The sequence below is a fragment of the Coregonus clupeaformis genome, chromosome 23 (assembly GCF_020615455.1).
Source record: "Coregonus clupeaformis isolate EN_2021a chromosome 23, ASM2061545v1, whole genome shotgun sequence".
NCBI lineage: Eukaryota > Metazoa > Chordata > Actinopteri > Salmoniformes > Salmonidae > Coregonus > Coregonus clupeaformis.
In genome coordinates this window covers 54,982,339-55,005,508 of record NC_059214.1, presented here as the reverse complement: position 1 = coordinate 55,005,508, position 23,170 = coordinate 54,982,339, and the positions used below count along the sequence as shown (strand labels likewise).

At 42.6% G+C, this 23,170-nt stretch overlaps 1 protein-coding gene across 1 annotated transcript; it reads left to right on the top strand.

Annotated features, from left to right (window-relative positions):
* Positions 1-16,794: 16,794 nt before the first annotated feature.
* LOC121536193 (mid1-interacting protein 1-B-like) lies at positions 16,795-18,478 on the top strand. The gene has a single exon (XM_041843466.2). The coding sequence runs from the start codon at positions 17,188-17,190 to the stop codon at positions 17,662-17,664; it is 477 nt and encodes a 158-aa protein (XP_041699400.1). The 5' UTR covers positions 16,795-17,187; the 3' UTR covers positions 17,665-18,478.
* Positions 18,479-23,170: the final 4,692 nt, after the last annotated feature.

Below are 23,170 nucleotides of genomic sequence, written 5' to 3'. Positions count from 1 at the left end.
TTGTTAGCAGGCGGCCTCGAGGCAGCCTCGGGGCATGTGTTACGGTTGTGGCATTATTTTTACAGTTATAAGCTAACGCTAGCTACTGCTGTTCTATGATTATGCTTTCTAGCTTGGCTGCTGTTATGTAAGTTAGCGTATTTCTAAGTTGTTATGCTTAAATGTTAGGTTTGGCTTGTTATTGTTTGGTGTTAAGGAATATTTTCTTTTCTGTATTTCAGTTTACAAATTGTCCATAAAGCCAAACAATATGGATATACAGTTGAAGTCGGAAGTTTACATACACTTAGGTTGGAGTCATTAAAACTCGTTTTTCAACCACTCCACAAATTTCTTGTTAACAAACTATAGTTTTGGCAAGTCGGTTAGGACATCTACTTTGTGCACGACACAAGTAATTTTTCCAACAATTGTTTACAGACAGATTATTTCACTTATAATTCACTGTATCACAATTCCAGTGGGTCAGAAGTTTACATACACTAAGTTGACTGTGCCTTTGAACAGCTTGGAAAATTCCAGAAAATGATGTCATGGCTTTAGAAGCTTATGATAGGCTAATTGACATCATTTGAGTCAATTGGAGGTGTACCTGTGGATGTATTTCAAGGCATACCTTCAAATTCAGTGCCTCTTTGCTTGACATCAAGAAATCAGCCAAGACCTCAGAAAAGAAATTGTAGATCTCCACAAGTCTAGTTCATCCTTGGGAGCAATTTCCAAATGCCTGAAGGTGCCACATTCATCTGTACAAACAATAGTACGCAAGTATAAACACCATGGGACCACGCAGCCATCATACCGCTCAGGAAGGAGATGCGTTCTGTCTCCTAGAGATGAACGTACTTTGGGGCGTAAAGTGCAAATCAATCCCAGAACAACAGCAAAGGACCTTGTGAAGATGCTGTAGGAAACAGGTACAAATGTATCTATATCCACAGTAAAACAAGTCCTATTTCGACATAACCTGAAAGGCCGCTCAGCAAGGAAGAAGCCACTGCTCCAAAACCTCCATAAAGAAGCCAGACTACGGTATGCAACTGCACATGGGGACAAAGATCGTACTTTTTGGAGAAATGTCCTCTGGTCTGATGAAACAAAAATAAAACTGTTTGGCCATAATGACCATCATTATGTTTGGAGGAAGAAGGGGGATGCTTGCAAGCTGAAGAACACCATCCCAACCATGAAGCACAGGGGTGGCAGCATCATGCTGAGGGGGTGCTTTGCTGCAGGAGGGACTGGTGCACTCCACAAAACAGATGGCAGCATGAGGAAGGAAAATTATGTGGATATATTGAAGCAACATCTCAAGACATCAGTCAGGAAGTTAAAGCTTGGTTGCAAATGGTCTTCCAAATGGACAATGGACAGCATACTTCCAAAGTTGTGGCAAAATGGCTTAAGGACAACAAAGTCAAGGTAATGGAGTGGCCATCACAAAGCCCTGACCTCAGTCCTATAGAAAGTTTGTGGGCAGAACTGAAAAAGCGTGTGCGAGCAAGGAGGCCTACAAACCTGACTCAGTTACACCAACTCTGTCAGGAGGAATGGGCCAAAATTCACCCAACTTATTTTGGGAAGCTTGTGGAAGGCTACCCGAAACGTTTGACCCAAGTTAAACAATTTAAAGGCAATGCTACCAAATACTAATTGAGTGTATGTAAACTTCTGACCCACTAGGAATGTGATGAAAGAAAGAAAAGCTGAAATAAATAATTCTCTCTACTATTCTGACATTTCACATTCTTTAAATAAAGTGGTGATCCTAACTGACCTAAGACAGTGAATCTTTACTAGGATTAAATGTCAGGAATTGTGAAAAACTGAGTTTAAATATACTTGGCTAAGGTGTATGTAAACTTCCGACTTCAACTGTATTGGGATACTGTTTATGCTAGCTGCTACCAGAAAACAGTGAGGACAGAATACTCTATCTGCAGTGGCGTGTATTCGTGGATGCCAAGGGAAGCCAGCCTTCCCCAAAAAATGGACCAAGAAAAAATTAAGAATTAATAATTTTTCTTTCGTCTCTCTCTGTGTTTCATAATTTCCCTTCAATTCGCAAGAGGCTGAATGTATCTCACCAGAGAAAGCATCCGAGTGAGCGAAACAGCGCCCTCTGTCTCTTTATGTGTAGGCCATCTTTCTGATGCTGTCTGGTCAAAAAGAGTATGACATTGTTGCCGCCCGTAACACTGAATACATTTACATTTTAGTCATTTAGCAGACGCTCTTATCCAGAGCGACTTACAGTTAGTGAGTGCACACATAATTTTTTTATTTTTCATACTGGCCCCCTGTGGGAATGCAAGGGAAGCAAGAGAGCATTTGGCCTCCAATGATAAAAAAAGTACAAAATAATAGCCAATCAGTGTTGAGCTAAACTGAGTGAGCTCAACTGTGAATGGTCCTAGCGCACCAATAAAAAGTGTCAAGGGAAGCCAGTTTGGATTTTGCTTCACTCCAATCACATCACATCGAGAGCAATACGTGATTGACAGAAACAACTTGAATTGTTTCATCTCGTTGTGTTGTTGTCCTCTGGTGGCTAGCTAGCAAAAATTGGCCTTTTCCTAAATTAGCCATGGATGGAGATAGGGATTTGGACTTGAGGTTTTACTTAATTCTCTGTACTGACCAATGATTATAAAGGTGATTCTGATCCAACCATAAATTCATACATTGTAGAGCTGGCCTGAGAGAGTGGAAGTTCAATATGTAGCTAGATGTAGAAGGCTAATGTTAACTAGCTAACGTTGCCCATGAAGGGAAGTTAGGCTAGCGAGCAAGCATTTTAGCCAGGTAGCCTAGGACAACAAAGCATGTAAGTGTGTAGTGTATGACAGAGTTATATATAGAACGTTTCGTCAACATGAAAGAGAGGAGGACGGCATTGGCGTTCCTCTACAAGTAGGGTGAGTCAACATGTTTTTTCTACTTTCACAATTGCACACACACACACACACACAGTCTTGCGCAGCTCACCTTGTGAGGACATACAATTCAGTCCCATTCAAAATCCTATTTTCCCTAACCCCTAACCTTAACCCTAACCCTAACCCAAAAACCTAACCTTAACCCTAACCCTAAACCTAACCCTAGCTCCTAACCCTAACCGTAAAATTAACCCTATCTCCTAACCCTAACCCTAACCCTAAACCTAATTCTAACCCTAACACTAATTCTAACCTTAACCCTAAACCCCCTAGAAATAGCATTTGACCTTGTGGGGACCAACAAAATGTCCCCAGTTGGACAAATTTTTCTTGGTTTACTATTCTTGTGGGGACTTCTGGTCCCCACAAGTATAGTGAAACACGTCCACAAACACACACACACACACGCACACACACACACACACACGCACACGCACACGCACACGCACACGCACACGCACACGCACACACACACACACACACACACACACACACACACACACACACACACACACACACACACACACACACACACACACACACACACACACACACAAACACACACACACAGAAATCCGAACCATGGACAGCCACATCATATTGAGCTGATTGGACTAAATCGTTTTTGGTATCTTTTAGTTGTCACTGTATTAGACTAAGCATATGCGATTAGTTGATGTTGAACTGTTGAAGTTGAAATGGTGCTGGAATAGTGGAGGCAGCTCCTGTTTTCTTTGTGACTTCTCAAGAGGTTTTAAATCAATAGTTCTTTAGTATTCCGAAAAAGTTGGAAACATTAACTTGCTTGACCATGCTGTAGGTCATGTAACTGTTTTTTTACATGCAATATGCTTTGTGGACTCTCCAGTTTTGTGATGAAACAAAGGTGGGTTCAATTTATTCTGCCACTGTGTCTTCTTATTGTCTCGGCCTTAGGCCTATATATCACGGTCGCAAGGCATATGAACTCACAGGTTATAGAGCAAACAACGCAATTATCACAACATATAGCTTGCTCCCGAGTGGCGCAGCGGTCTAAGACACTGCATCTCAGTGCTTGAGGCGTCACTACAGACCCCCTGGTTTGATTCCAGGCTGTATCACAACCGGCCGTGATTGGGAGTCCCATAGGGCGACGCACAATTTGGCCGCTGTAGGCCGTCATTGTAAATAAGAATTTGTTCTTAACTGACTTGCCTAGTTACAGTGAGGGAAAAAAGTATTTGATCCCCTGCTGATTTTGTACGTTTGCCCACTGACAAAGACATGATCAGTCTATAATTTTAATGATAGGTTTATTTGAACAGTGAGAGACAGAATAACAACAAATAAATCCAGAAAAACGCATGGTAAAAATGTTATAAATTGATTTGCATTTTAATGAGGGAAATAATATTTGACCCCTCTGCAAAACATGACTTAGTACTTGGTGGCAAAACCCTTGTTGTCAATCACAGAGGTCAGACGTTTCTTGTAGTTGGCCACCAGGTTTGCACACATCTCAGGAGGGATTTTGTCCCACTCCTCTTTGCTGATCTTCTCCAAGTCATTAAGGATCCGAGGCTGACGTTTGGCAACTCGAACCTTCAGCTCCCTCCACAGATTTTCTATGGGATTAAGGTCTGGAGACTGGCTAGGCCACTCCAGGACCTTAATGTGCTTCTTCTTGAGCCACTCCTTTGTTGCCTTTGCTGTGTGTTTTGGGTCATTGTCATGCTGGAATACCCATCCACCACCCATTTTCAATGCCCTGGCTCAGGGAAGGAGGTTCTCACCCAAGATTTGACGGTACATGGCTCTGTCCATCGTCCCTTTAATATGGTGAAGTTGTCCTGTCCCCTTAGCAGAAAAACACCCCCAAAGCATAATGTTTCCACCTCCATGTTTGACGGTGGGGATGGTGTTCTTGGGGTCATAGGCAGCATTCCTCCTCCTCCAAACACGGCGAGTTGAGTAAATGCCAAAAACTTTGATTTTGGTCTCATCTGACCACAACACTTTCACCCAGTTCTCCTCTGAATCATTCAGATGTTCATTGGCAAACTTCAGACGGGCCTGTATATGTGCTTTCTTGAGCAGGGGGAACTTGCGGGCGCTGCAGGATTTCAGTCCTTCACATGCGTAGTGTGTTACCAATTGTTTTCTTGGTGACTATGGTCCCAGCTGCCTTGAGATCATTGACAAGATCCTCCCGTGTAGTTCTGGGCTGATTCCTCACCATTCTCATGATCATTGCAACTCGTGAGATCTTGCATGGAGCCCCAGGCCGAGGGAGATTGACAGTTATTTTGTGTTTCTTCCATTTGCGAATAATCGCACCAACTGTTGTCACCTTCTCACCAAGCTGCTTGGCGATGGTCTTGTAGCCCATTCCAGCCTTGTGTAGGTCTACAATCTTGTCCCTGACATCCTCGGAGAGCTCTTTGGTCTTGGCCATGGTGGAGTTTGTAATCTGATTGATTGATTGCTTCTGTGGACAGGTGTATTTTATACAGGTAACAAACTGAGATTAGGAGCACTCCCTTTAAGAGTGTGCTCCTAATCTCAGCTCGTTACCTGTTTAAAAGACACCTGGGAGCCAGAAATCTTTCTGATTGAGAGGGGGTCAAATACTTATTTCCCTCATTAAAATGCAAATCAATTTATAACATTTTTGACATGTGTTTTTCTGGATTGTTTTGTTGTTATTCTGTCTCTCAATGTTCAAATAAACCTACCATTAAAATTATAGACTGATCATTTCTTTGTCAGTGGGCAAACGTACAAAATCAGCAGGGGATCAAATACTTTTTTCCCACACTGTAAATAAAGGTTAAAAAAAATATGGCTTTTTTTCTGGCTTGGCTTCCCCAGTGATTTGACCCACGCACCGCTACTGCTCTCTCTCCATCGCTCTCAGCCTATGGGATGATGACACCAGCTGTAATCAGTGGGAGTTGAGCCCCTCACATGCAACCAAGGAATGTCTCCTGTAATCTACAGTCATGCGATAAATTCACACATTGACACCACTCACAAGTGTGCCAGCTAATACAAATCTTTCTCAGAACATAGAGGAAAGGGACATTTCAATCTAGTTCCTGGTTGTGACTGTGAGAGAACATTGTAAGAGAATGTTCTCAGGATATTAATAGATTTTTTTTTTTTTTGTATTTGTATTTATTAGGGATCCCCATTAGCTGCTGCCAAGGCAGCAGCTACTCTTCCTGGGGTCCAAACATATTAAAGCACTTACATTACATATAAAACAAAATATAAAACAGTACATCATATGACATTATTACACCACTACCTATTGTGATGTCACGAGAGGCTGTGTCCTGGAGGGACGTTACATCCCCCTGAGGTGGCTGCAAACCCAGACAGCTATGGCTCCATCTGCTGGTATGGTCGGGAACTCCACCCCTCTATGGCCAATCTTCCCACGCAGCTGAAACAAATGAGGAGCTGATGAGCTGAAGGTTTGGAAAGGGAAGAGACACACTGAGGGAGTGTGTGGGGGGTGAAGAGACACAGTCTCCAACCTGGGCTCTCTGGAGGACAAGAGTGCTGCACATCCACTTCCATGAGGAATATAAGGATTTGGAGATACTTACCTTTGGGAAATACTCACCTTTGGATATATGCACCGGTGGAAATACGTGAGAGACATTTGGAAGGACTTTTTGCTGGGTTGGCCACTAGCTGCAACGTGGACTACAGTAAGGCTGGGGAAAAGTTATCTGAGCGAGTGAGAATTATGATTTTGGATGTGGAAGAGACATCCCTGAACTGTTAACCCTTAAAGAGCCACAAGAGAACAGAATTTTGTTATATTTTCGTTAATTTCCCAAGACCTATAATAAAATCCTTGTTTTGTTTGAACCTTGTCTCCTTGCACTACTTGAGCAATCCCGCTGAAAGCTGTGTAGCCTCTCGTGACGTCACACTATCTACAATACAGAATGTTTAATTGGTCAAATCAAGTGTATGTGTGTGTGTGTGTGTGTGTGTTTGCCAGTCATGGAGCTGACAGAGCTGAAGTGAGTGCAAGACACCTGTGGGGGTGAAACTCAGTTTACCACTCTCATCTCCCCCTCCCTCCCTCCCTCCCTCCCTCCCTCCCTCCATGCATCCCTCCTTCCCTCTCCTGTTGGGAGTGTTGTTGTGTTGACTGGTAGCCTGGAGACAACATTCCAGCAGGCTTCACATAGCTGCCATTCCCCTGATTCTGAGTGACGACACAACACAACGCCCGTAGCGTGTGTGTGTGTGTGCTCTACTTCTACACATGTACATGTGTACATACTGTATGTGTAGGCTACCCTAACACATGGATATCCCTTAAAGGCTTTTTCACCTTGAGAGAGAAAGGAGGGGAGAGAAATAGAGAGAGACAGAGAGAGAGCGAGAGAGCGAGAGAGAGAGAGAGAGAGAGAGAGAGAGAGAGAGAGAGAGAGAGAAAGCAGAGTGGGAGGGGGGCAGAATGTAAAGAGAGCTGAGCGAAATCGTTAGAGAGAGAAATATAAAGACAATAATGGGAAGGGGAGCAGAGATCGGCAGGGGAGGCTAAGGAGGAGAGTAGAGCAAAAATTGTGAAGTATAATTATCGGAATGGAGGGAGGGAGGGAGGGAGGGAGGGAGGGAGGGTGGGACGGAGGGAGGGTGAGACAGAGAGACTGACCAAGCAGGTTTTGTGATCTATGTTGACATTCCTCCCATTCTCAGCTACATTATTCAGAACAATGATGAATTACTCTGCAGACTCACAATCCAGAACACTCTTTCTACACCCACTATCTCCTACCTGCATCTTCCAGAGTGTGTGTGTGTGTGTGTGTGGGGGGGACGACGACCTAAAATCCCCCAAAGTCCCCGCAAGGATAGTAAAATAAGGACAATGTCCCAAGTCCCCATGAAGACAAATGCTATTTTAAGCTTAGGGGTTAGGTTTAGGGTTAGAATTAGTGTTAGAATTAGGGTTAGGGTAAGGGCTTAGTGGTTAGGAGTTAGGTTTAAGATTTGGGTTAGGTTTATGGTAAGGGTTAGGGTTAGGTTTAGGGTTAGGTGTTAGGGAAAATAGGATTTTGAATGAAAATGTACAGTTGAAGTCGGAAGTTTACATACACCTTAGCCAAATACATTTAAACTCAGTTTTTCACAATTCCTGACATTTAATCCTAGTAAAAACTCCCTGTCTTAGGTCAGTTAGGATCACCATTTTATTTTAAGAATGTGAAATGTCAGAATAATAGTAGAGAGAATGAATAATTTCAGCTTTTATTTCTTTCATCACATTCACAGGGGGTCAGAAGTTTACATACAGTGGGGAAAAAAAGTATTTAGTCAGCCACCAATTGTGCAAGTTCTCCCACTTAAAAAGATGAGAGAGGCCTGTAATTTTCATCATAGGTACACGTCAACTATGACAGACAAATTGAGAAAAGAAAATCCAGAAAATCACATTGTAGGATTTTTAATGAATTTATTTGCAAATTATGGTGGAAAATAAGTATTTGGTCACCTACAAACAAGCAAGATTTCTGGCTCTCACAGACCTGTAACTTCTTCTTTAAGAGGCTCCTCTGTCCTCCACTCGTTACCTGTATTAATGGCACCTGTTTGAACTTGTTATCAGTATAAAAGACACCTGTCCACAACCTCAAACAGTCACACTCCAAACTCCACTATGGCCAAGACCAAAGAGCTGTCAAAGGACACCATAAACAAAATTGTAGACCTGCACCAGGCTGGAATGACTGAATCTGCAATAGGTAAGCAGCTTGGTTTGAAGAAATCAACTGTGGGAGCAATTATTAGGAAATGGAAGACATACAAGACCACTGATAATCTCCCTCGATCTGAGGCTCCACGCAAGATCTCACCCGTGGGGTCAAAATGATCACAAGAACGGTGAGCAAAAATCCCAGAACCACACGGGGGGACCCTAGTGAATGACCTGCAGAGAGCTGGGACCAAAGTAACAAAGCCTACCATCAGTAACACACTACGCCGCCATGGACTCAAATCCTGCAGTGCTAGACGTGTCCCCCCTGCTTAAGCCAGTACATGTCCAGGCCCGTCTGAAGTTTGCTAGAGTGCATCCAGAAGAGGATTGGGAGAATGTCATATGGTCAGATGAAACCAAAATATAACTTTTTGGTAAAAACTCAACTCGTCAGTGTTTGGAGGACAAAGAATGCTGAGTTTCATCCAAAGAACACCATACCTACTGTGAAGCATGGGAGTGAAAACATCATACTTTGGGGCTGTTTTTCTGCAAAGGGACCAGGACGACTGATCCGTGTAAAGGAAAGAATGAATGGGGCCATGTATCGTGAGATTTTGAGTGAAAACCTCCCTTCCATCAGCAAGGGCATTGAAGATGAAACGTGGCTGGGTCTTTCAGCATGACAATGATCCCAAACACACCGCCGGCAACGAAGGAGTGGCTTCGTAAGAAGCATTTCAAGGTCCTGGAGTCTCCAGATCTCAACCCCATAGAAAATCTTTGGAGGGAGTTGAAAGTCCGTGTTGCCCAGCGACAGCCCCAAAACATCACTGCTCTAGAGGAGATCTGCATGGAGGAATGGGCCAAAATACCAGCAACAGTGTGTGAAAACCTTGTGAAGACTTACAGAAAACGTTTGACCTGTGTCATTGCCAACAAAGGGTATATAACAAAGTATTGAGAAACTTTTGTTATTGACCAAATACTTATTTTCCACCATAATTTGCAAATAAATTCATTAAAAATCCTACAATGTGATTTTCTGGATTTTTTTTCCTCATTTTGTCTGTCATAGTTGACGTCTACCTATGATGAAAATTACAGGCCTCTCTCATCTTTTTAAGTGGGAGAACTTGCACAATTGGTGGCTGACTAAATACTTTTTTTCCCCACTGTACATTCAATTAGTATTTGGTAGCATTGCCTTTAAATTGTTTAACTTGGGTCAAACGTTTCGGGTAGCCTTCCACAAGCTTCCCACAATAAGTTGGGTTGAATTTTGGCCCATTCCTCCTGACAGAGCTGGTGTAACTGAGTCAGGTTTGTAGGCCTCCTTGCTCGCACAAGCTTTTTCAGTTCTGCCCACAAATTTTCTATAGGATTGAGGTCAGGGCTTTGTGATGGCCACTCCAATACCTTGACTTTGTTGTCTTTCAGCCATTTTGCCACAACTTTGGAAGTATGCTTTTGGAAGACCCATTTGAGACCAAGCTTAACTTCCTGACTGATGTCTTGAGATGTTGCTTCAATATATCCACATTATTTTCCTTCCTCATGATGCCATCTATTTTGTGAAGTGCACCAGTCCCTCCTGCAGCAAAGCACCCCCACAGCATGATGCTGCCACCCCTGTTCTTCACGGTTGGTATGGTGTTCTTCGGCTTGCAAGCATCCTCCTTTTTCCTCCAAACATAACGATGGTCATTATGGCCAAACAGTTGTATTTTTGTTTTATCAGACCAGAGGACATTTCTCCAAAAAGTACGATCTTTGTCCCCATGTGCAGTTGCATACCGTAGTCTGGCTTTTTTATGGAGGTTTTGGAGCAGTGGCTTCTTCCTTGCTGAGCGGCCTTTCAGGTTATGTCGAAATAGGACTTGTTTTACTGTGGATATAGATACTTTTGTACCTGTTTCCTCCAGCATCTTCACAAAGTCCTTTGCTGTTGTTCTGGGATTGATTTGCACTTTTCGCACCAAATACGTTCATCTCTAGGAGACAGAATGTGTCTCCTTCCTGAGCGGTATGACGGCTGCGTGGTCCCATGGTGTTTATACTTGCGTACTATTGTTTGTACAGATGAACGTGGTACCTTCAGGCATTTGGAAATTGCTCCCAAGGATGAACCAGACTTGTGGAGGTCTACAAAAAAAATTCTGAGGTCTTGGCTGATTTCTTTTCATTTTCCCATGATATCAAGCAAAGAGGCACTGAGTTTGAAGGTAGGCCTTGAAATACATCCTCAGGTACACCTCCAATTGACTCAAATGATATCAATTAGACTATCAGAAGCTTCTAAAGCCATGACATCATTTTCTGGAATTTTCCAAGCTGTTTAAAGGCACAGTCAACTTAGTGTATGTAAACTTCTGACCCACTGGAATTGTGATACAGTGAATTATAAGTGAAATAATCTGTCTGTAAACAATTGTTGGAAAAATTACTTGTGTCATGCACAAAGTAGATGTCCTAACCGACTTGCCAAAACTATAGTTTGCTAACAAGTAATTTGTGGAGTGGTTGAAAAACAACTTTTAATGACTCCAACCTAAGTGTATGTTAGCTTCCGACTTCAACTGTATTTTAGGTCCCCACAAGGATAGAAGAAGAAAATGTGTGTGTGTGTGTGTGTGTTTGTGTGTGTGTGTTTGTGTGTGTGTGTATACTCATATTTCTATTTCTACTTTTATTGCTATCTGGTCAAATAATTTCCACTAAATGGTCACTATCTGGAATGAGTCATTGCTTGGTGTGACTGCTTTGACAGACTCTTCTTCTTGATTGATTTCTTTTTTTTAATGAATCTAAAGAGTTGGGTGCAGAATCGTCATAAGTATAGCTATTTAATCAACAATATAAGAACACAAGAACACTCACCATATAGGCCTACAAAATGTCAAGGATTAGCATACATGGAATAGGCCTATTAACTCTATTTGGCTATTAGGCTATAGCCACAATGATTCAGCATCCTGGTTGTAAGGAATATTACGTTTGTAGTGACTCAAAGCATGTTGTTTGCTATTTCTGTCATGTTAACTCACAGTGTGTACTCATCTCATGTGTTGATCGTGCCAGTGTTTGTCAGCTTTCAGACTGGCTGGGCAGGATCATTTTCGCCTGCTTGTTGTGGTGTTTTGTTTACCATGTCAGTGAGTTCTCTCTATGTAGGGCAACCCTCATCAGGGTCTCTGGTGACTCCCCTATTGACGGGAAACTAAAGGCCTACAGGGGGGTGGGGGTAGTTTCAGCTGTTCTCATCAGTCTTTCAGTGGTAAGGGCAAAAGGTGTATTGCAGCAGTTTGGCTTTAACTGTAAAAACTTCTAGTAGGCCTAATCTGATCATGTCAAATGCAGAGCAGCTGATAGATATATGTAAGGGAGGATGCCATTAGATTGCTACCTTAGATTGTAAACTGTCATGGTCAAAACATATAGATTCAATGGTTGTAAAGATGGGGAGAGGTCTGTCCGTAATAAAGAGATGCTCTGCTTTTTTGACACCACACTCCAAAAAGCAAGTCCTGCAGGCTCTAGTTTTGTCTAATCTTGATTATTGTCCAGTCGTATGGTCCAGTGCTGCAAGGAAAGACCTAGTTAAGCTGCAGCTGGCCCAGAACAGAGCGGCACATCTTGCTCTTCATTGTAATCAGAGGGCTAATATAAATACTATGCATGCCAGTCTCTCTTGGCTTGTCTCCCGAGTGGCGCAGTGGTCTGAGGCACTACATCACAGTGCTAGCTGTGCCACTAGAGATCCTGGTTCGAATCCAGGCTCTGTCGTAGCCGGCCGCGACCGGGAGACCCATGGGGCGGCGCGCAATTGGCCCAGCATCGTCCAGGGTAGGGGAGGGAATGGCCGGCAGGGATGTAGCTCAGTTGATAGAGCATGGCGTTTGCAACGCCAGGGTTGTGGGTTCGATTCCCACAGGGGGTATGAAAAAATATATAATGTATGCACAAACTGTAAGTCGCTCTGGATAAGAGCATCTGCTAAATGACTAAAATGTAAATGCTTAGAGTTGAGGAGAGACTGACTGCATCACTTCTTCTTTTTATAAGAAACATTAATGTGTTGAAAATTTCAAATTGTTTGCACAGTCAACTTACACACAGCTCTGACACACACACTTACCCCACCAGACATGCCACCAGGGGTCTTTTGACAGTCCCCAAATCCAGAACAAATTCAAGAAAGCGTACAGTATTCTATAGAGCCATTCCATTTCATATTGCTCAAGTGAACAGCAAACCCCTATTTGACCTAGATAGTTTGTGTGTATGTATTGATACGTGTGCCTTTAAAAAATGTTTGATGTAGTTCTGTCCTTAAGCTAATATTGTCTATTAATATTCTGTATTATGTCATGTTTCATGTTTTGTGTGGACCCCAGGAAGAGTAGCTACTGCTTTCGCTACAGCTAATGGGGATCTTAATAAAATACCAAGTACCAAATACAATAGCATAATATTGAATAGAATATAAAAAAATTTTTTTTCCAGGAGATGGATGAATAGATTTCAGAACTTTACTCTGGCCTATACCCCAACATTACAACATTGGGGACTAGAAAGTCTCTCTTAGAGAGTAAAGTGAAATAAACTCAGCAAAAAAAGAAAAGTCCTCTCACTGTCAACTGCGTTTATTTTCAGCAAACTTAACTTAACTTAACTTATTTGTATGAACATAACAAGATTCAACAACTGAGACATAAACTGAACAAGTTCCACAGACGTGACTAACAGAAATTGAATAATGTGTCCCTGAACAAAGGGGGGGTCAAAATCAAAAGTAATAGTCAGTATCTGGTGTGGTCACCAGCTGCATTAAGTACTGAAGTGCATCTCCTCCTCATGGACTGCACCAGATTTGCCAGTTCTTGCTGTGAGATGTTACCTCACTCTTCCACCAAGGCACCTGCAAGTTCCCTGACATTTCTGGGGGGAATGGCCCTAGCCCTACCCTCCGATCCAACAGGTCCCAGACGTGCTCAATGGGATTGAGATCCGGGCTCTTCGCTGGCCATGGCAGAACACTGACATTCCTGTCTTGCAGGAAATCACGCACAGAACAAGCAGTATGGCTGGTGGCATTGTCATGCTGGAGGGTCATGTTAGGATGAGCCTGCAGGAGGAAGGGTACCACATGAGGGAGGAGGATGTCTTCCCTATAATGCACAGCGTTGAGATTGCCTGCAATGACAACAAGCTCAGTCCGATGATGCTGTGACACACCGCCCCAGACCATGACAGACCCTCCACCTCCAAATCGATCCCGCTCCAGAATACAGGCCTCGGGGTAACGCTCATTCCTTCAACAATAAACACAAACCCGACCATCACCCCTGGTGAGACAAAACCGTGACTCGTCAGTGAAGAGCACTTTTTGCCAGTCCTGTCTGGTCCAGCGACGGTGGGTTTGTGCCCATAGGCTACGTTGTTGCCGGTGATGTCTGGTGAGGACCTGCCTTACAACAGGCCTACAAGCCCTCAGTCCAGCCTCTCTCAGCCTATTGCGGACAGTCTGAGCAATGATGGAGGGATTGTGCGTTCCTGTTGTAACTCGGACAGTTGTTGTTGCCATCCTGTACCTGTCCCGCAGGTGTGATGTTCGGATGTACCGATCCTGTGCAGGTGTTGTTACACGTGGTCTGCCACTGCAAGGACGATCAGCTGTCCGTCCTGTCTCCCTGTAGCGCTGTCTTAGGCGTCTCACAGTACGGACATTGCAATTTATTGCCCTGGCCACATCTGCAGTCCTCATGCCCTCTTGCAGCATGCCTAAGGCACGTTCACGCAGATGAGCAGGGACCCTGGGCATCTTTCTTTTGGTGTTTTTCAGAGTCAGTAGAAAGGCCTCTTTAGTGTCCTAAGTTTTCATAACTGTGACCTTAATTGCCTACCGTCTGTAAGCTGTTAGTGTCTTAACGACCGTTCCACAGGTGCATGTTCATTAATTGTTTATGGTTACTTGAACAAGCATGGGAAACAGTGTTTAAACCCTTTACAATGAAGATCTGTGAAGTTATTTGGATTTTTATGAATTATCTTTGAAAGACAGGGTCCTGAAAAAGAGACGTTTCTTTTTTTGCTGAGTGCTTGTGCGTGCCTGCGTGCGTGCAAGTAGAAAAAACATGTTGACTCACCCTACTTGTAGAGAAACGCCAATGCCATCGTCCTCTTTCATGTTGCCTAAACGCTCTATGACTCTGTCATACAGTACACACTTTTAGTTTTTGCTGTCCTAGGCTACCTGGCTGAAATGCTTGCTCGCTAGCCTAACTTCCTTTCATAGGCAATGATACGTCAGGCCAGCTAACATTAGCATACTACATCTAGCTACATGTTGAACATCCATCCTCTCAGGCCCGGGGCACAATGTATGAATTTATGGTTGGATCAGAATCGCCGTTATAATCATTGGCCAGTACAGAGAATTATGTAAAACCACGAGTCCAAATCTCTATCTCCATCCATGGCTAATTTAGGAAAGGACCGATTTTAGCTAGCTAGCCACCGGAGGACTACGACACAACGGGATGTAACAATTCAAGTTTTTCTCTGTCAGTGATGTTTGGCTTCTGATGTGATGTTATAGTCTGAAGCCAAATCTAAACTAGCTTCCCTTGACACCTTATTTGGGTGCGCCAGGACCATTCACAGCTGAGCTCGCTCAGTTTAGCTCAACGCTGATTGTCTATTATTTTATACTTTTTTATCAAGGGAGTCCAAATGCTCGCTGGCTTCCCTTGAATTCAATGCTACAGGCTGAAACAATGTCATACTCTTTTTGACCAGACAGCATCAGATAGATACGCTACACATACTGAGACAGAGGGGCGCTGTTTCGTTCACTCTGATGCTTTTTCCGGTGAGATACATTCAGCCTCTTGCGAATTGAAGGAAATGTATGAAACACAACGAGACTAAAGATCATTAATTTTGTATGTTTTTTATTTATTTTTTGGTAAATTTTTTGGGGAAGCCCAGCTTCCCTTGGCAACCATGAATACACACCACTGCCAGTGGGACATCTGATTGGTTTCAGTTGGAGGTACGGTTGTGGGTTGATGGCTTTCTTTATGAATATTCATAACCTGGTGTTCCGTTATGCGAGACCCTGCCCTTTATCGCTCATCAGGAGAGAATGTGATTTAACAACATCAATCATTTTTGCATTGGAATACATAACAGCAAAATATAGGCTGGTGTGAATCAGTATTATACGTCACGTTTGGTATGGTTACATAAGGCAGATGGTTACGTAAGGCAAAACGAAAGTAGGGTGGTTGGTCGGGGTGGATGGGTTGGTGTATAATGCGAATGTCTAGCAACGTCTTGCAAGCCAAAGGTTGTGAGTATAACGTGAACGTCTAGCAATCCAAAGGTTGCGAGTTTTAATCTCATCACGGACAACTTTAGCATTTTAGCTAATTAACAATTTTTCAACTACTTACAACTACTTACTATGTTAGCTAACCCTTCCCCTAACCTTAACCCTTTTAGCTAACCCTTCCCCTAACCCTTTAACCTTACTCCTAAACTTAACCCTAAACCCTAACCCTAACTCCTAGCCTAGCTAACATTAGCCAGCTATCCACCTAGCTGGAATTCGTAACATATCAAACGTTTTACAAATGTGTAACATATAATATAAATTGTAATTTGTAACATACCATAAGAAATGGGTGCTGGACATCCACAAATGAATACATACCACACAAAACCTAACATATCATACAAAATGAAGTGTCTCAGTTAATACAGAATAATGCGAAATGCTCTGAGACCAGGTTGGAATGAAGTTCGCATTTGATTGCAAGGTAAACTATAATTCGTTTTTAGTATGCTTGATGTGTGAATGTTTTGAGAAAGTGCATAGCCCACCACTGTGCTGCATTTCAGTGGATGATGCGCAACACTGACAATTTCGCGCACATAGATATTGGATATATTTAACACATTTCACTGCAGGGCATTGAACGAAGTAAAGCTCATATAACTTGGTCTGCAGAAGATGCATTGCATTGCTATTGGGCATAGGCAGGGTCCGGGTAGACTAGTATCGCTATTTGGAGGCCGCTCCCCTTCAAGGAAACCATGCGAAACACGTTTTTTTCTGTCTGTGTGCTATTATAGGTCATTGGAGTCCGGTTACAACTGTAGATTAAGAACACTCCTGACAAACAGGTTCTGAGCTGCTGGGAACGCCCTTGGACACGAAAACACCTGCTTTATAAATATCCGACCGAGGACCAGAGAGAGTCAGAACAAAAACGAAAAGGAACAGGCACAAGAACAAACAAGAGAACGGCCGAACTCTCGCTCAGCTTGAAACACGGAAATCTGCACTGACACGAAAAACCAGCAACCAATCTCCGCTGCAGCATTAAAAAAGGAGGAGCCCCTTTCCAAAGCCGATTATAAAATAATTAGAGCAGGGCTGCACAAATAGATAAACAAACTATCCAGCTCCGACTGACAGTTACAACTTTCATTTCTAAAATAAGTTTGAGAATCAACAACAGAGTCGACAAAATGATGCAGATCTCAGAATCCCACCTGCAGAAGAACTCCCTGTTCAACTCCATGAACCGCTTCATTGGTGCCGTCAACAACATGGACCAGACGGTGATGGTGCCCAGCCTGCTGCGGGACGTCCCCCTGGAAGAAGAGAGGGAGATGGCCACACTGAAAAGCTCGGGAAACAGCGACATCGAGGACGGCGACATGTACAGCTACTACCAGCTGCTCAAATCCATCCGCTGCGACATCGAGTGGGGAGTGATGCGCGCCGAGGAAGCCGAGGAGCGCAAGGAGAGCCGGGGTCCCATCTCTCGGATTGATTCCGAGGAAGAAGAATCGGAGGTGTCGTCCGAGGAAGACGAGGATAACCTGCAAAAGCAGTTCCAGTTCCACATGACAGGGCTCCACGGGGTGCTGTCCAAGCTGACGCAACAGGCCAACACTCTCACCAACCGCTACAAGCAGGAGATCGGCATTGGAGGCTATTAAAGTGCAGCGTGATGACCCGAGCGAACCCTCATTCCCTGATGATCGATTGTGTATTATTTAGCAGAAAGGAGTTGAACTGAACTGAATAGTCTATCACTAATTACATTATATTTGAATAGATGGAGAGAGAAAGAAAAAAAAGAGGTAATATTTAACCTTTGTGGTATGTTGTGTTGATCCAAACTAATGTTGTGGTTGACATGCAATGTGGTATACCTGGGTCCATTACCCCTATTTTGCACTCTGTTTTGTGCACTGTCTATGTTTTACGAGCCGTGTTCAACGGGGACCTATGCATTCAGCTCAAGTGATACACATATAATGCATATTTATACTTTTATTTAATATTGATGTATAACTTATTACCTCATACTGTATGTTTGAGAGCTGTATATTTAAAGGTTGAAGAAGTGCATGACCGCAGACATTTGGCTACATTTTCAACATCCCAGTAAGGGGAAAATGCGCATAGGATTTAGTATCTCTAATGATGCAAATGTCTCAAATAGTCTGTACAGGTTTTGTACTTCTCCCTATTGTACTTGTCTTTATTATGTTCTTAGCTAAATGGAGGAGGCTTGACAGATTCTTGCCTATGATCCCAATGCTGCCCTATATGATCAATGAACTGGAATCAACTGATGGTTCTTCTGAAATAATGAAGGATTCCAAGAGATCATTTTATTATGGTGTTATTGCCATGGTATTTATGGAGAGGTGAAACTCTATAAAACAATTTTTTAAATGTACTATTTTATGTTTTGTATTGAAGATATTTGTATGGAGAAATACACTTTTTTTTTTATAAATGAAAGGAATTTGTTATGTTTGTTCTTTGCCTATAGCAACACATCACCTAGAATGTTGTGGAACAGGATTATAATTCAAACAGCTACCATCCTCCAACTGACCCCAATTCATTTCAACCAGTGTTTGATACCGTATATCCCTAACATTTAATCTGTTTGTCCAGGGATCAATTCATCTGGTACTCAATATGTACCCATTTCTGTTCAAACCAAACCCTATCCACCCTATGCTCCAGGGCAGAGTGAACCTGTAACATACAGGGAACTGCCTAAATAAAGGAAACACTTGAGTAAATGAGGGATACAAAGTATATTGAAGGCAGGTTCCTCCACACAGGTGTGGTTCCTGGCTTAATTAAGCAATCATGCTTAGGGTCATGTATAACAATTCCCAGTTGCCCATTATTTTGGCAACCATGGCTACCATGAGATCTCAGTGACTTTAAAAGAGGGGTCTCAAAGGAAAATAGGGGTTTAAAGGGTGTGTGTGTGTGAGTGTGGGTGTATGTATGTCTTAGTCACGAGTTCTCAACCCAATTTAACACTTATGGGAGATTCTGGAGTGGCGCCTGAGATAGCATTTTATACCACCATCAACAAAACACTAAATGATGGAATATCTTGTGGAAGAATGGTGTAGCATCCCTCCAATAGAGTTCCAGACGCTTGTAGAATCTATGCCAAGGCGCACTGACACTGTTCTGATGGCTAGTTGTGGCCCAATGCCCTATTAAGACATGTTATGTTGGTGTTTCCTTTATATATATATACTGTATATATACACTTGTCTAACATAATTCAATTTCAAGCACACATAGAAACTGTTAGGTTACAGTAATGATACAAACCAAACTTATTTAGGTAAACATGCTTTCAAAATGCTCATATTGAAGTACTATAGTAATCATGTAATTTGACATGGCCACTCATGGCTTTTCATCCAGCCAAGTAAGAATTATTTATCATTTCATTCATAGTATGAGTCTGCTCTCAGCATATGCTGCATCCATCAAGCTTAGGTCATGCAAACAGCCACTGACTATTAGGACCATGCAAATACAGCTGCCAATAGTAAATAGTAGGTCTTTGCTTTTAGGATAATGGGATGTTTAGTTTACACAATATCTTATAAGAAGAATAAACAACCAGTTTAATGTAGCTCTCTCTGTCCAGCTTTGACTTTAGATGTCAGATATTAGAAGTTTACATTTTATTTTATTTTTTATTATTTTTTATAAATCTTAGGGCCAGGTGTAGAATAATAGTGAAGACATCAAAACTATGAAATAACACATATGGAATCATGAAGTAACCAAAAAGTGTTAAACAAATCAAAATAAATTGTATATTTGAGATTCTTCAAATATCCACCCTTTTTCTTGATGACAGCTTTGCACACTCTTGGCATTCTCTCAACCAGCTTCACCTGGAATGCTTTTCCAACAGTCTTGAAGGAGTTCCTTCATATGCTGAGCACTTGTTGGCTGCTTTTCCTTCACTCTGCCGTCCGACTCATCCCAAACCATCTCAATTGGGTTGAGGTCGGGTGATTGTGGAGGCCAGGTAATCTGATGCAGCACTCCATCACTCTCCTTCTTGGTAAAATAGCCCTTACACAGCCTGGAGGTGTGTTGGGTCATTGTCCTGTTGAAAAACAAATGACAGTCCCACTAAGCCCAAACCAGATGGGATGACATATCGCTGCAGAATGCTGTGGTAGCCATGCTGGTTAAGTGTGCCTTGAATTCTAAATAAATCACAAAGAGTTTCACCAGCAAAGCACCCCCACACCATAACACCTCCTCCTCCATGCTTTACGGTGGGAACTACACATGCGGAGATCATCCGTTCACCCACACCGCGTCTCACAAAGGTGAACCTTCGCCCCAGTCTGACTTCCTGAGCGCCCTGGAGCAAGTTTTCGTCAAAGATCTCTCTGTTTTTTGCTCCGTTCATCTTTGCTTCGATCCTGACTAGTCTCCCAGTCCCTGCCACTGAAAAACATCCCCACAGCATGATGCTGCCACCACCATGCTTCACCGTAGGGATTGTGCCAGGTTTCCTCCAGACGTGACGCTTGGCATTCAGGCCATAGAGGTCAATCTTGGTTTCACCGGACCAGAGAATCTTGTTTCTCATGGTCTGAGAGTCTTTAGGTGCCTTTTGGCAAACTCCAAGCTGGCTGTCATGTGCCTTTTACTGAGGAGTGGCTTCGGTCTGGCCACTCTACCATAAAGGCCTGATTGGTGGAGTGCTGCAGAGATGGTTGTCCTTCTGGAAGGTTCTCCCATCTCCACAGTGGAACTCTAGAGCTCTGTCAGAGTGACCGTCGGGTTCTTGGTCACCTCCCTGACCAAGGCCCTTCTCCCACGATTGCACAGTTTGGCCGGGCGGCCAGCTCTAGAAAGAGTCTTGGTGGTTCCAAACTTCTTCCATGATGGAATGATGGAGGCCACTGTGTTCTTGGGGACCTTCAATGCTGCAGACATTTTTTGGTACCCTTCCCCAGATCTGTGCCTCGACACAATCCTGTCTCAGTGCTATACAGACAATTCCTTCGACCTCATGGCTTGGTTTTTGCTCTGACATGCACTGTCAACTGTGGGACCTTATATAGACAGGTGTGTGCCTTTCCAAATCATGTCCAATCAATTGAATTTACCAGAGGTGAACTCCAATGAAGTTGTAGAAACATCTCAAGAGATGATCAATGGAAACAGGATGCACCTGAGCTCAATTTTGAGTCTCATAGCAAAGGGTCTGAATACTTATGTAAATAAGGTATTTATGTTTTTTATTTTCTATTAACGTGGCAAGATTTCTAAAAACCTGTTTTCGTTTGTCATTATGGGGTATTGTGTGTAGATTGCTGAGAATTATTCTTTTTTTAATCAAATTTTAGAATAAGGCTGTAACGTAACAACATTCGGAAAAAGTCAAGGGGTCTGAATACTTTCCGAAGGCACTGTATAAATTATTATATATTAATTGTTTTAAGGAACACAAAGGGACTATTTTTATTGTTGAAAATGGTAGTGACCCTGATAGATTAATTATTAATGACTAATTATTACACCCTGAAACTGTGTATAATGTGTTAGAAATGTGTGAGTGTAGGACCAGTAAAGGCTATGGCATTGAGCCACTATTTAGCAATGTGAGTAAGAGTTAGGCCAGACAACAAAGACAACTGAGAAACTAAGATAAAGAGGCCTCCCAATTTAGGGAGGAGAGAAACTGTTATGAAAACATGGTGCAGAATATTGTGAGAATGGCAATAACTGAGTAATGCAGGGAGTAGGATATGTGTGTGTGTGTGTGTGTATGTATGTGTGTATGCATGTGTGTATATGTGTGTGTGTGTGTGAACTGAAGGTCAGTAGAGCAGTTTTAGAGTGGAAAACTACAGCCCGCCTACAGAGGGGAGGGATTTATTTTTGTATGACGTATGAGTATAAAAGATGGACTCTGAAATTGTGATGGCAGAATTCTCAATGAATAAATATCTCTGACTATGCAGACCGGGACTCTGGCGTTACTTAAATCCCAAAAGACTTACAACCTTTTGGGAGATGCACAGAGACACTAAAATAGTTTGTTAAATAATTCACATAACAGCTTGGTCCTTCTGAGCCGGACTCCAATACCCTGTTTCTGTCATTCCAGGTAACTCTGAAAACCGTGACGGGCGAATGATACATTCGTAAATAGAAAGTCCTGCCCTTTGACATTAAGGGTTAAAACAGGCCAGAGGACACCTGATTAATGACAGAGACGGTGACGGAATCCAAACCTACATTGAATCTCGGCTGCAAGGATAAGGTCAGTAGTCTTTATTCATTAACTTGGTGAAATTGATTTGAGGACTTGCTAAAATATTGAAAAGTAGCAAATTGATCAATGCGTAGCCATTTTAAGTGAAATGTGGGGTTGACTGTCAGGAATTATCAAGATTACATTGTGAGGATAGACTCCTCCGTAGAGTAGGAGATAATTCTGGGGGACTAGTCAACCTGGTGGTGGGTCCGTAATGATTCGGTAATAGGCCATTACCAAAAGAAACTACCCGGGTGTTGAAATAGAAGGAACTATTAAAAGTACACCTATGGGATGTAACCTGTAAGAGATTATTGAACAGTCAACAAATAATCCGGGTTAAACAAATACAAAAAGTACACCAGAAGGAATTAAAGTAGCATGTGTGAGAAATAGAATATTAGTAAAGTCAAAAGTCACAAACAACTGTAGATTTTGCTGTAACTCTATCCGTTTCTGGAGCCTTATAAACTCCAGGTTACCGATACAACACCAATAATCATGTAAGGTTGTATACGTGTGAGACCTAATGTTTGCTCAAAAGTCACATGAATAATTCCAGGTGGTTGTATAGAGGAGGGAGAACCCATTCCTGTTGTATGAGACTGTCAGGAATTATCAAGATTACATTGTGGGGATCAATCCCTCTGTAAAAGTATGAGATAATTCTGGGGGACTAGTCAAGACTACTGTGACGTCACGAGAGGCTACACAGCTTTCAGCGGGATTGCTCAAGTAGTGCAAGGAGACAAGGTTCAAACAAAACAAGGATTTTATTATAGGTCTTGGGAAATTAACGAAAATATAACAGAATTCTGTTCTCTGTGGCTCTTTAAGGGTTAGCAGTTCAGGGATGTCTCTTCCACATCCAAAATCATAAT